General features: G+C 39.5%; 1 protein-coding gene across 2 annotated transcripts; it reads right to left on the bottom strand.

The window, feature by feature from the left end:
* Positions 1-165: 165 nt before the first annotated feature.
* On the bottom strand, positions 166-13347 carry LOC134007619 (receptor-type tyrosine-protein phosphatase H-like). 2 transcript variants are annotated; one of them, XM_062447202.1, is made up of 14 exons: positions 13200-13347; positions 12660-12798; positions 12176-12253; positions 12002-12085; positions 11809-11913; positions 11596-11715; positions 11077-11383; positions 10906-10948; positions 10514-10783; positions 10154-10423; positions 8883-9161; positions 6287-6550; positions 5554-5814; positions 166-5424 (listed from the first exon to the last, which is right to left on the bottom strand). In XM_062447202.1, the coding sequence occupies exons 2-14, from the start codon at positions 12710-12712 to the stop codon at positions 959-961; spliced, it is 6600 nt and encodes a 2199-aa protein (XP_062303186.1). In that variant the 5' UTR covers positions 12713-12798; positions 13200-13347; the 3' UTR covers positions 166-958. The 2 variants fall into 2 exon arrangements, with proteins under 2 accessions (XP_062303186.1, XP_062303187.1); XM_062447203.1 differs by lacking the exon at positions 166-5424 and having other exon boundaries at positions 5465-5814.
* Positions 13348-15403: the final 2056 nt, after the last annotated feature.

Here is a 15403-nt window from a genome sequence, read left to right on the forward strand (position 1 = left end):
ACGTAGCTTTGGATAAAAGTCTGGTACATAATAAACAATGTATAAACTAAATATAAATATGTAAAACAGTACTGCTAAAGTATGACTGCATCATGGATGCTGTAGTGTGTAAACTCACACTTGTCTGTTCTATGGTGTTTAATAAGAATTACATTTTAATACTGTATGAAGTAACAAACTCCACGGTGTCTTTCAACACACTTTTTTATTTGAGCCCAAATCATTTTACACATGATTTGATTGTTTGTATTGATTGTAATATCCATAAAGCAATCAGTAGATAATGTTACCATTTACAATGTTTAGTAAAGTGTATTTATCCTCGAAAACAATCTTTATATAAATCAGACAGATAAACTGTATGTTTATCTATAACCATATGTAACCATATGTAAAATACGACATAATCTACATCATTGAACAATAACATTGTCATTTTAATTCAACAAAAAAACATTAGGGCCTTATAATCCTCAGTCAACAAATAAAAACATTTGAATTACTTGTGGAGATATTAGTAACAGAAAAGATTTATCTCAAAAACTCATAAGCTGTGTGAATGTATCAAACATAACTAAAACATGTTGTCCATTTGTCCTCTAACAATATATGTACAGGTTAAAGGGCCATATTTGTCCAGCTCTGGATAAGAGCGTCTGCTAAATGACTAAATGTAGTTCATCTTAAGCCCAAGTCACCTTTGTACACTTTCACGTTGTCATTACACGAAGTTAGGAAACAGTCTATTTGTATCAGGCACTGTGCAACGATACTAATATATCAGGTATTGTGCAACAACAACATAAACTACAATATAACAGTACATCGTTAGAGTACAAGAATACAATACATCACAAATAATTCAATATTTCATATTCCAATCAGATTTACTCTAAAGTCACTTGGAGCCATTGATCTTGGTGAAACAAAGTCGATTGATTGAAGTTGATATTGATTTTCATATTTTTAAGCTCTGTACAGCCTCCTCTCTTGTGATTGCTTTCCAAGCTTCTGGTATTTTACCTGGTGAGCATTTGTGTATCTCTGCATACTTTTCATTGTGCTTTGCAAAGATAAACTTCCAGTAGGGTGTGGCTGTGATTGGGGTGTCATACGGCTGGACCTCTCTTTTGAAATAACTCTTCCAAATAGTAAACCAGGAACTGTCTGTATGTGAGCACATCTGAAAGGTAAGTTTCCCAGACTTTTCTTCCTTCCCAAATGCAAGTGGTCGATGAGTCAAAGCAGTGTGCCACCAGTGACTCTCCCCCTCTTTATCACAGGGGACATTGCACCGTGGACAGAATCTCTGACAGCCTAACAGCTTTTTCTGCTGTTGCTTCAGAGGCCCGCAAGGTACAGATTTCTCCTTTAGGAGAAGGTCTTTTTCCATTTTTCCAATTAATTCTGTCAACACATTGGAAAATTCACTGGCCCTGAAATTATTTACAACCAATCCTGTTGTATTGTCAGAGATGACAAGCCTCTCATTCAGTTTTGAGCGTAAACCAACAAAGAACTCTTTTATGTCTCCTCCATTGGAAATGTGAGTTCCCTCTAATTGCACAACAGCAGCCTGTATTTCTCTGCAAATTGTCCTCACAATTTCAATTTTATTACTTCTACATCTTGTTTCCAATATTTGCTGGATCAAATTCTGTGCGCTTTCATTATAGTTCTTAATATACTCCTGGAACCTGTTGAACTCAGATGACGATAGCTCTTTAAGCATGAACAACTGAAAATGTCTTATTGTTCTGAATTCAACAATTTCTTTTATTATGCCATTAATGTCCAGATTGGGAGATTTCTGGATATACTCCATGACTGCTGGTTTAAGAGATTCATCTGTGAATTCTTTGGCCTTTCTTTTGTACTCTTTCCTCGTTTCTTTCTGGTAGTAAAGGCCTTTGAAGTCATTACAGTACTGGGGCTTCAACGCCAAAAAGTTTCTTTCTGGGTCTTTGTCTTTGATGAAAGCTTCATGCATGCTCTGGAATTCCCTCGCTGCATGCCCACAGATGTGTATTTTCAGAGCTGCAGCAATCTTAGGACTTATGTCCAACTCACAGTGTTTTTTCAGGTTATTTTCAATTAATTCCAGTAGTTCCATGGTGTGAGCTGGGTGGTAGTCAGTTTTTTCTTTCACCTTTCCTGCTACAAATGTCAGACACTGGTTTATGGTGTCATTGGCCATGTCTTGAACCTTTTCAGTCTCAAAAGTGCTCTTTGAAAAATTCTTATTGAATAGCTTCTTAATTATGTGTGCCCTGTTCACTTTAAATGCATCTTTCCCACAGTTCTCTAAAGGCTTTGATTTATTTAGCATCTCCTGGACTTTGGGACCTTCCCTTGTCAAGTTAACATGAAGATCAGTGGTGATCAGTGCTGGAACATTTTGAGTCTCATGACCTTTAAATGAGAGCTGTTCTGAAGTTTCAGTCCACATCTTTTCAAATTCTTGTTTGATTTGCTCTACGGTCATTTTCTGTTTACCTCGACAACACTTAACAAGTTCAGAAACATTTTTCTCCATAATAGTTTTATTGTTTTTTGTAATTCTGTCTACTCCAAATGTGCATTTTCTCACATCCACAGCAACTTCTAATCTTCTCTCCACTGTCTTGGCCATCCTCCTCTTTCTGCTTTCTGTATCAATGTGGAATTCATTCTTGTACTTCTCAACCAGTTGCAAATTTGCACCTGTTTTGTAGTATTCAGCCACTTTGTTGACAAAAATATTTCCATGTCTCTTAAGTTGAAGGTTAGCTTCAGTTCTTAACTCTTCTGCAAATTTGTCAAGGAGATTCTCTTCTTGAGAGTCAATCAAACCATAGTTTGCCACTCTAGTTTCTGCCTCCAACAGCCAAATGGAAATCGGCTTTTGGAAGTCCCATTCCCAACTGCTAAACTCTGCACTAAGCTTGCTGTATGCTTCAGCCACCAGGCTGTTGCGAAAGTTAAAGAGGAAGTTCTCACACTTTACTGCATCCCATAAATCTTTCACAGACTTGCTGAAATCCAGCAATGTTTCTGCTGCTTCGGTTTTATTAGAAAATGTTTGGATTAAATAGCTCTTGACTTTGGCCACACCTTCACTATAGCCTTGATTGACTGGAGCCATGGGTGGACTTCCATACCACAGACCTGGCAGGTAGCAGGTGTCCTCTGCTCTGTAGTTGATGATGTCAGTGAATACCAAGTCTTTACCCAAATGTTCCATCCTGCTTGCAACGCTTGTCATTTCATTGAGCTGTTCTAAAAGGAGCTTCTGATCCCTACGGTTTTTGTGAGGAGCAGAGATATCTGGCACATTCTGGTGCACAAACAGACAACTGGGCTTCTTCCCTGATTCTTTCTGAGACATCCTGAGGAAGGCATGAGCTACAATCTGCAGGAGATCTCTCACATCTGAGTGGTTTTCCATAGCAATGTTCACAATGGATATGTCACTCAGTCCTACCACAAACGTGGCCAGCTCATTATCGTGTTTATAGTTGTCAGTTAAGTCTAACAACTGTGCAGCCTTCAAACCCTCTGTATCGATGATCATTAGGAAGTCACATTTGATCACATCTCTGAACTCATGTTTGACCTTGATGAGCTGCATGAAGGCACCTCGGGTGCATCTTCCACTGCTGACAGCAAACTGAACTCCAAACATGGTGTTGAGGAGAGTGGACTTCCCTGAGCTTTGGGACCCTAGAATTGTAACTACTCGAATCTTGTTATTGAGTTGGATGAGAGAGTCAAGTTCTTTCAGGACATCGGTTACCCACCTCATTGGGATGTTAGACACATCCCCATCCATGAGTTCCAATGGAAAGCCAGCCAACATTAACTCAGCACAGATTGTTGGCAGTTCTTGAAGTTGATGTTTAAGGTCAGTGGTTTCAGGAACACACATAGATGCTTCATACAGCTGACCAACTTCTCTCAGGAAGTGTTCTGTTCCCAAGGATCTGTCAACAAGTTCCTTCATGTTGGTGTCAGGGTGACCCTCAGGAAATGCCTGTCTTTGGTCTCTCTTCATAAGTTTAGAATGTTTTGCTCTTGATATGTTGTCCAGGATGATCTTCATCCACTTGAGGAAATAAGATCGTTCATCTTCTGGACTTTTCAAACCCTCAATGAACCATTTGACGCTGTCACTCATGCCAATTGTCACCTGTTCCCTCCTTTGTTCAGTCTTATCGCTTTCATGTTTTTCATCTCCTGCTAATTTAAGTATGCATTGTTCTTTTTCCAGTCTAGTGAGTTCCTTCCAAGTTGTCCCTTGTAAAGGTAGTTTGATGTTCTCTGTTACTCTGGCTGCTCTATCCTTTGCTGTGTCACAAGGACTGCATTTTTCATCCACTGGGATAGACAACTGAGATGCAACATCCACCATACTCTCCACTTTAATTTTGAGGTGGTCTGATTTCAAGACCTTTTTCACTTCAGAACAAATCTTATCCACAAGTTCTGCTTCATTCATATTTTTTCTCTTTTCTATAATCTCAACGTTGTATTTCTGGAACTCTGCAGCTTCTTTTTTTAAACCAGATTGAAAGTCACAGACAATGAAGAGTTGCAGTTTCAGTTGACTAAGGTCTGGAATACATTTGACATCCAGATCATCACAAAACACAAACATTGCAGCTGATGTTTCACAGAGGAACTTGAACTGGGTTGGAAAGTCCTCAATATCTCCACGAAGATTAGCTACAGCCACAGGTTCAGGGAAGACGTCAATGTTCGGGATTCCACTTGGCAGGTACCAGCTTATTTCTACTAAACCATCAGATATCGTCTTTGGGATGTTCCCAGCTCTCATGTTACGGTGAACAAATGTGTTGTGGGTCTGTTGGGAATTACTGAGATCATTTAAAACCTTAGACTTTGACAAGCTGCTATCTCCGAATCTAACAAAAGACACCATTGGGAGCTCAGTCTCTACAATACTTTTCTCCACATACTCTTTTGAGTCACCAGGAGGGTGAGGTATAAATTGCTTAACAATGTCCCTCATGGCCCACAGCATCAGAGTGCATTGCTGTGTTTCAGGGTTGGGCAGCAGCAGAGGAACAGCAAACTGACACAGGGATAATTTAAGACTGAGCTCTTGTTGCAAGATACCATCTGAGCACAAAAACAGAGCAGTTATGACATCAAGAGGGTTAATGTCCTTTAAGCCATCAGGCATCTCTTCATCACTTGATGGCTTGTGGTCGGGTAACGAGTGTTGATAAGCATCTTGTTTTAGATTCATTGCTTTAATGTTCACCATCAGCAACCTCTTTAAAAATAATTGTAGTTGTGATGGAAGGTCAGCTTTTTCAGACATAGAATTCTCATCTATCTGTCTTACCATCTCTACGGTCAGTTTGTTTGTCCAACAATGTCCTAGTCCCAAGTTGTCCAATAGACACTTGAAACTTTTGTCTGCAATTAGAAATTAGGAAAAGTAATATCTAGTAAAAAACTAACAGTAAATACCATTCACAATACAATATACACCTTCAACCAGAGTGGCTATCAAGTTAAACTAAAGTAGTGCAGTAGTTGACTTACTTGTGCTATGATCAATAGTTTCCCTTAAGCTTGTGCAGCCATTTTCTAGCACAGTGGCCACCTTAAAGGTGTATGATGTTCCTGGCTCCAGATCAGATAAAACAGCACTGTTGTTTTTAGTTATGTGTTCGATGTTTTCTCTATTGCAGGAATACTTGAATGAATATGACAGATCCTCCATGTTGACTGGAGTGTCCCAACACAATGTGACAGATGTGTTTTTAACTTTCTTCAGATGCAGGTTTTCAGGAGGGGTTGGTTCTAGAAAAGTTAACATCATGTATATTATGAATAACATTAATAACATTTATGTGGTGAGGTAAGGGAATACCAACGACAACCACAAATGGTTTGCCAGCACACTATTTTAACTGCACTTTTCTTGAAATTGCATGTATTAATGACATTAATTATGTATTAATTTCATGTATTATTATTATTAGGATTGTTCAACCCTAAAACGGTCAATGAATGTCAGAATAGTCAACGTTAGTGAATGTAACATTGTGTAACAAAGTGTATTCAACCTGAGAAGACGTGGGTATGTGTATTACTGTTTTTAAATGTAAACCACAAAAAAAAACATCTACATATAAAAAAAATGCATCCAGCACAGTGTATCAGTGCAATCTCCCTGCCCTTGCATATCAATGCCCCTGGTGTGATAGGTTTATAAGATCTACTGTAAGGCCTAACAGACAGAAGGTGAACGTCAGACATAATTTCTACTCACCTGTGTTTGATGTCGTTTCAACAAACTTGCTCAGTTTCTCATTGTCTCCAACAGTTGCAACTTTAATGGCATACGCTCTGCCAGGCTTGAGGTTAGTTATGTTATAGGATGACTCATGAACAATATGGTGGTCGTAATGTCCACCAGATTTCCACTCAACTCTGTACCTTTGCTTCTCCTCCATGTCATCAGGGGGTTGCCAGCTCAGAGATACTGAGGTTGTTGTCGATGAGTTAACTGTTATGCACCTTGGTGGCTCAATATCTGAAAAACAAACACATAGAAGTATGCAGACACATAAATACAATAAGGGATTTGGGGCTCTAAGTAAAACTGGAAATGCAACCTCAATTCCAAAAAAGTTGGGACGTTGTGTAAAATAAAATACAAAACAGAAAACAATGATTTACAAATCTCATAAACCCATTATGTTATTCACAATAGAACATTAAACATTTCAAATGTTTAAACTGATTAAATGTATCATTTTAAGGAAAAAATAAGGTAATTTTGAATTTCATGGCAGCAACACGTCTCGAAAAAGTTGGGACAAAGCCATGTTCACCACTGTGTAGAATCCCCTCTTCTTTTAACAACAGTCTGTATCTGTCTGGGAACTGAGGAGGGCTGCGTTTCCCGATAACGATGGATCGTAGCAACGATCGAGCAAAAAACGAAACCATCGATATTTCTTACGTGCGTTTCCCAAATATGCTCGTAAGGAGTAGGCTAAACTATCCGCTTTCAAGAGTTACGAATTTTCAAGAGACACTTTAGCTACGATGTCTTTGGGAACGGCCCGTAAAACTAAGATTCGTCCTACGATGGATTCTCCAATCAACTTAGGCTTATGACGCTTTCGGGGAACGCAGCCGAGACCAGTTGCTGGAGTTGTGGGAGAGGAATGTTGTCCCTTTTGTGTCTGATACAGGGTTCTTGCTGCTCAACGGTCCTGGGTCTTCTTTGTCATATTATTCGTTTCATGATCCACCAAATGTTTTTAACTGGTGAAAGGTCTGGACTGCAGGCAGGCCAGTTCAGCCCCCAGATTCTTCTATTACGAAGCCATGCAGTTGTAACAGATGCAGGATGTGGTTTAACATTGTCTTCCTAAAATATGCAAGGCCTTCCCTGAATTTTTTTTTGCCTGGATGCAAGCAAATGTTGCTCTAAAACCTGTATATACCTTTCAGCATTTATGTTGCCTTTCTAGATGTGCAAGCTGACCATTCTAAAAGCACTAATGCACCCCCATACCATCAGAAATGTAGGCTTTTGAACTGAGTGCTGATAACAAGCCGGATGGTCCTTCTTTGACTGTTTTTAATGTCTTATGTCTTGAATGTTCTTCATTGTTTTTAAATCGTTTTTATGCTTTTAATGGTTTTATGTGAAGCATTGAAGCTTTGAATTGCCTTGTTGTTGAAATGTGCTATACAAATAAACTTGCCTTGCCTCTCCTCTTTAGTCCAGAGGATGCAGCGTCATTGGATTCTGTTTGTATTTACATTTTGCACAGCGTCCCAAGTTTTAGCTAATTGGGGTTGTATAACTAATCACAAGTGTCATTGCAACACTAGTATAGATACACAAAGCCACATGTGCCAAGTGGCATTACCCTCTTCTATCGTGTTTGCTGTTGGGAGGTTCAGAACCCCCCAAAAAATAGGCTCTTTTTCAGTCTGCTGCTATTACAGCACACAGTAATACAAAGCTCATATGTGATTAAGGTTGAATTAGTAAAATCAACTTATTGGCATTATACAGGTTAATGCCATGAGCAGATTTTAGAAAAGCAACCTTAAACTTTATACCTACTGTTTTGTAGAAGAGGCATACACATGAAATCAGAAGTTCTAAACTCAGTGGAGGTGACATTGAAGTCATGCAGCCAGGGTGTAGTTTGTTTACAGCCTACAGTTAGATTTTTACTTCTTCACAGATGAACAAACAAAATGTGTTATGATCATAAACTTCTTTATGTACTTTGGTTCATGATGCTAATGTCGTGGCCGAAAACTGTATGAAACTGAATGATTAACTGTCTGACTTACCTTAGATGAACTATCACAGACTAAGGACTGAATGTGTACCTTAGATGAACTGTCACTGACCAAAGGTTACGACCCAAGTAATCAGGAGACATGGAAAGAGGCCATAACTGACCTTAGATAGACCCAGATACACCCAGATACTTAGTAGATGGAAAGTAACAGCTGACGTGTAAGCAAGCAGGGTCAATGACTGAACAACTTTAGTTGGACTCTCGCACGGCTCATATAAGCACTAAGTCACCTACTAGGGGGTAAGTTATGTTGAGATTTTTGATGAGGAGTAAGATATTGTTGCTTTTAGGTTTAAGAGGAATATTTTTCTTATTATTTTTCTTTATTTTCTTAATTTGTTGCTGCCTATTGTAAAATCTCTTATAGCCTACCTTTTTCTAATGCAGGTCACTTATTTGTCCCTGGGTCCTTCATTATTTTAATACTGATCTGATCATTATATTTTTATTATTTTACATTTTGCTTTCTTCTCTGGAGAGCCTCCTTCCAAGTATGAATTGAATTTTATTTGTAAAAGGAATATTTCTTACCAGTGTTAAAAGTTGTGTGAACTGGTTCACTTTTTTCTCCAGTTTTAAACATAGTTGAGACACTGACAGTATACTGTGTTGCAGGTTGCAGGCCATTCAGTTTGGTGGAGCAGCCAATTTCAATGGTTTTGTTATCGCTGTTGTCTCTAGTTCCTGGACTCTGCCAGGAAACCTGGTACTGGAGTTGGGTCTGTTCCATTCCATCTGGATGTTCCCAGCTCACAGTGGCTGATGTGGTGCCCACTGAGACAACTGTCAACTTGCCTGGAGCAGGAACACCTGACAAAAGAAATGCAATATCAGAAGTGGAACAACATTGGCCGGGTTTCCCAGATTCGATCGTTCTTAAGGACTTAAGAAGGCTCTTAAGAAGGGTTCGGCTAAGAAGGAGCGCTAAGATAGGGGTGTTTCCCAGACGCGTTCTTAACTGCCTTCTTAAGATCCCGCCAAAGAAGCTTCTTAAGAAGCTCTTAGAGGGAGCTGCCCACCGCCGTGGTGCTGAAACTAAGTCAATCGATGCCAGGCAAATCGATCACCCACCACTTTATCAGCGCATAAATCACACACAACACCCTGTTTCTCTTCTTTTTTTTAAATAAACTTCTTTTCCTTTTCAACCATGTGTTCTGTGGATCATTTTGCGTCATTTCCTAGCTTTCAAGCCCTATAGCCTACATGATAGTTGGTATGGGTTGTGTGATGGTAGTGGGTTTAATGTTGGGAGTAGGGGGGTGGCACCCTATGTTGAAGGCAGCGTAATGTTTCCTCCCAATCCAGCACGGATCCACCAGGGAGGGATTGTGGATTGGGATCAGTGTGCCATCCACGAAAACGTAATGAGTGATAGTAATGATGATTCATTTTATTTATGTGCTACAGGAACACATGGGCAATTATTTATTTTTATATCTTTATTTTTCTTCTTATGCTATTATTTTTCTTGTTCTGCAACTGTGGGCGCACATTTATCATCACGCATGGTTTTAGTATTCCTTTGAGTGTCAGATATAACTTTCCCTGATGCAGCTGCAGTGAGCGTTTGGTCGCTAAGAAGGCTGTTAAGAGTGGGTCAGGCTGATCTTACATTTCCTTCTTAGTGAAAGATCTTCTTAAGCTAAGAACGACTCTGGGAAACACGTCCTTCTTTCACAGCGCTCTTAGAACGCTCCTAAGAAGCTCTTAGCGCTTAAGAGCTTCTTAACGAATCTGGGAAACCCGGCCATTTACTGTGGATACCCTGCTTTAACAAATGTGTTCACAAATGATCTTACTAGTGCAGATAGTTGTGTTGACAGGTTCACTCTCTTCATTATTGTACCACACAGTACAGACTTTGACAGTGTACTGAGTACCAGGTTGCAGGTCAGTCAGTGTTGTGCAGCAGTCTTGAGCATGCATCGCTACAAGCTCTTCTCCTTCACCGGTGTAGCATACGAGGAAACGCTGTGGAACATGGTCCATTCCTGGATATCTGGACCAGCAAACTTTGAAGGAATATGGTCCAAACCGGTCAACCTTTATGTTCTTGGGAGGCGGGACCACTGAAAGAAATGTATTTTTTTTTAAAGCTACACAAGGTACAAACAATTGTTTAAACACACAAACTCAAAGATACACTCAATGGATCCTACCTGTGTATGTAGATTTTGAGACAAGGTTACTGTGGTTGCCATGGTCCCCCTCAGTGGCCACAGTGAACTCATACTTCTGACCAGGTTGGAGTCCGGTTATTACCACTCTGTAAAAGTCTGTTACTGAAAGGCTGTTCTTTTCTCCATCACCCTCCCAGGTCACTCTGAACTTCCTTCGTCCCTCCAGACCCTCAGGAGGTCCCCAGCTCAGAGTCACAGAGTCTGGCTTTACTGACAAGAAGCTGATCTCACCAGGAGGGGGCAGCATTGCTATGGAAACAAGAAAACAAATATAGGATTTGGATGACTTCCTAACTAATCCTTAAAGTGATGAAAGTGAATGAAAATACACTTGGGAATTGGGAAGGAGTCTTTAGAGGCCAGACATCTACCATTAACGCAACGTGGTCTCTGGGCTCCCACTCCAGCAGATCGCTACATGAACAGAATTTGAAATCAATAAAAAAGTTTGAATAATAATTGTTTATTATGCATTGAAGATTTTAGTATTGTATACTGTTATCTATATTTCCTTATAAAGCATAAACAGCATAAACGGCTACCTTTGCTCCAGCTTGTTGTGTCTGATGATGAATGTCATGTCCTTTGTGCTTTGTCACTGAACATTGACTGCAGATGAACCTCTGGTCAGTCAAGCAGAACACCTCAAGGGGCTTGAGATGATCCTGGCAGTGTTCCAGTCCCCCTGGCACATCCACTAACTGGTGTGTCTGAAACCGTGCATCAGTGTAGTGCTTCCTGATGTGCTTCTCACAGAATGAGCTATTGCAGGTCTGACAGGTCTTAACAGCTCTCTTCTCAATTTCCAAAACATCAAAGCAGAGGTCACAGAGAATGTCTTCTGGTTTACTGTTAGTAGGGAGGTTGTGAAGAACATTGCTTTAATGATTAATTATATATCGCAAAATCAGACAAAAATATAATTCAATGTAATATTCATTTCAATGTACATTTAACCATGTTTAATATAATATAATAGTTAAGAGTTTAATAATAGTTAAAACGTTTTACAGTTTTAAAGTCAAACACTTTTACATAAATCAAATTGTTTTGTATCTCACATCTTTGGTAATCCTCCATCATTGAAGTTGATAGAGCGTTCCACTGAAGAGTCACTCATGGCTGAATAACTGGGAGTTGGTGATTCTGATCTGGCGGGATGAACTTTGCAGATCTGAGTACTGGTGACAACAAATAAATCAAACAGATAAATCAACATTAAGATCAACATTTAAATCAATAACCTGTGATTTATTCAATTATTTTTTACTAACCCTTCTTGAGTTGTATCTCCCATTTTAAAATGAATGGGTACATCCATCGACTGATCACTCTTCATTGACAGATAACTTGGTGACACCGGTCTCTCCTCCTCCACCCTACAACAGTTCATCAGCATTAGTGGTTCATTCTACAGTCACATTCAAACACAGAGTTCATTCAATTCAATCTGTAGATGGACTGCACCTGGGCTCCATGGTGCGATCTCCCCCATGTCTGGACCGATCTTCCTCTCTGGCTGATGGTAACTCTGCCTCCTCCAAAGACACCCTAACATGTATGAAGATAAACCGTTAGATAAACAGAGACATGCTTCTACAGGTCTAGTCACTTATATAATAGCTTTAGCTGGTAGTTTACCTGTACTCCATGAGTTGATGTTCCTTATTTCTAGGCATGTTGCTGGCTGATGGTAACTCTGCTTCCTCCACATACACCCTGTCATAAAGATAAACAGTTCAGAGACATGGTTCTTCTGAAGACTTGTTTCAGACTCTTCCTGTCGCTCCATGACATGATAACTAAATGCAATGTTGGATTTCCTCGATCCAGTTCTGTTCCTGTATTTCCTGGTCATGAAAATCTGTTTTGAAGTTACCAATCACTGATTGACAACTAAGTCTGATCAATTACGTTGGACTCATGATTGCACGTATAATAATAATGTATTCATGTAACAGACTCTTTCTATCCAAAGCAACGTAAAGCAGGGGAGAACTAAAACAGAGGATTTCCAACAGTCTATTGATCTAACCACTGAGATCTATCCCTCCTCCCTCCCCTTTTGTAGTCTAGTTGCTGACCAGGCTGATGGTAACCCTCCACTACACCCTCTCAGTCTCACCTCTTTAACTGAGAGATCGCCTCCTCCTGAGGAGAACCTGTTGCTTCCTCCATGCTGCTCTGGGGGTTTCTCTCCCCTCCTGTTCTCCAATCCTGGATGCTGCTTCAACCGTTTGACACCAGCACGACCTACATGTCACCTACAAATAATGCACAGACTTTTCAATAAACGTTATAAACTGCACACAATGAACCATATTCCATTATCAGACAATGGAAAATGTTAAGTATGCACACTAAAAGCCTCTAATCTGAGCACTTTGTTGTCCAACATAAGGCCGACACCCTTCCTTTATCTTGGCCTGTCTGGTCTCGAAAAAGATTTGGTTGATAGAATTAACCAGCAGGATGGAAACAGTTTTAGTCACAACTTACCCGTCATGACATGTAACCACTTCAAGTCAAATAACAAAATTACATTTAAAATACAGCGAAAAACTTCAACATTCCATATCATAATTGTAACGCGTCGCCACTAACTAAATCGCTTTCGATCTCTTGGATTGAAACACAAATAAATAGCCTACAACAAAAATATTACCTGCTTAATGAATGAAAGGAAACGTCCTATATTCAAATAACTTTCATCTAATGAGTCTTAAATGCTCTGATTAGTAGGCCTATAGTAACATTAGATTTAGTATCCGTTTTAGTTTACGTTTGTAACAGACCGCTCCCTATGCACAGATTGTTTCACTTTCATTGACGCCCCCAGAGTCATGAACACCCCTTTGGCCGACGTGCATGTAATGAATCTATATAAAAGTTTTAATGGTGCTTCTTCCAGTAAAATATATTATACATATTCAGTTGTTGGTGTTGTCGAACTAGTTTCGAATATAACTGTCTATTGAACATTTGTCTTTTTTCAGCATATCGGAACAACATCGACACTTCCTGTATAGCTTGATTGTGTGGTAATACGTCATCTATGCAATTTTGAAAAAATCGAAAGACGGGCTACATTTTGTGTTTCGACCTGTCATATGTGCATTGAGCTCAGCTCTTAGGTGCGAGACCGCATCTCAAGCCTGGGACACACTGGCTGCGAAGACCCGCGATTAGCTACGATGCGCCTGGAAGCGCAGCCTTTTTCCTTTCGAAGCGGCCGTTTCGGCAGCTGGTCGAATTTTTACAGTTTGATATTGTTTATAATGACACCACAATATTTGTTGGTATAATTTCATTTCATTTAGATCACATGTTCAACCCTCTGTCCCAGAGGCGTTGTTAGACATAAAACTCTACTGGGGCACAGCCCCTATTCATATCCCTTTTTTTTCTTTCAAGCTTGCTGCGCACAATGCACTACTAGGCTATAGAAACTCCACTTGCTTAACCCACTGTACAACAGTTCAGGGACGCAAGTTTGATATAAGCTTTGGCAGGGACATCAATATTTAATACTGTTTTTTTGGAGCTTCATCATGAAGCTTCGTGTAATATTGTTTTTATGTTTTAGTCATGTTTAGTCATGACCGGTAGGCCTATCATTTAGAAACTATCATTAGTTTTGTAATGTTTTCTTAGCCTACTTCAATTCTGACTTCTGTGCCGAGTCCGACACCTGGACTTCTGTGTGCGTGCTGCAGTGGCTATTTGGCAAGCTCAGAAGAGCGCGCGGACATGGAATTCTGCATCGCTTTGTGTTTTCGGTTAAACACTTTTACGAGCGTTGATTGGGATACTGCGTTTATTTTTTCCGGGATTATCAATTTAAATTAATGCACTGACTAATAAAGTAAATTGTTAAAACTCAATTTTTTTTTATTTTACTGGGGCACAGCAGATTTATATTGGGGCACGTGCTCTCTCGTTTCCTAGTCCTACACTGTGTAGTTCATGTGCTGCCTTGTATGAGGACAAAACAAGCTTGGTCAAAGCCATTAAACCTAACTGCTTAGCATTCTTTCCATAATACACAAGGAGCTAGTTAGCTAACTGTCATAAGAAAATGCCCTTTTCCCTGTTTCCTCCATTACACGATGAGCACAAAACAAGCCTACATTTAGGATTATTTTTTATACATACACCTATAGGCGTCACTAGCCATTTTTTCTGGGGCTGCAGCCCCAAACATTTTGAGTGTAGGCCCAAGTTAAATTGTAATATCTCAGCCAGACACCAAGCCCTAATTGGCTACAATGTATAGTTTGGAACTGAACTCGAGCACAACAAAAATACAGTTTTCTTAACAGTAAAATATCTGTTTCCATTCTTTCTGTCCTGTACATTCAGGTCACAAAATTGTCGATAGAAGTTGGAGTAGCAATGTGTGCTTATTAGCAACACAAGATGGTACCAGAGTGTCACCCACCACCAACCAATGTGACACGGAAGTCAGCAGAGATCCATCGACATTCTACTTCTCTTTTTGTTAACACCGAACCTGTCAGTATTGCCTATGTAGTCTATGTCTTCAAGACAACACTAAAGACAGAGAACTCAAACTGGATGTTTGAGTAATACCTTAATAGTGGCATTCCAACGTTGTTGTGACTTTTTAAGTAGGCCTACTTTTTACAAGGTTTGTATTTTTACATCAATTCACATAATTTATACTAATTTAGCCTCTACATGTCTATATTATTGTATTGCCTACTTATTCTAATTAGTGACCAACCCTATAGCTATTAATTAATTATATATTGTTCATTATATTCAATAGCCTAACTGTAAGAGCATAACTTCCACTTTTTATGTAGGCTAAATACTAATGTAAAAAAAATGCTTAATTTATTTGGA

Source organism: Osmerus eperlanus, chromosome 21, assembly GCF_963692335.1.
Source record: "Osmerus eperlanus chromosome 21, fOsmEpe2.1, whole genome shotgun sequence".
Lineage (NCBI taxonomy): Eukaryota > Metazoa > Chordata > Actinopteri > Osmeriformes > Osmeridae > Osmerus > Osmerus eperlanus.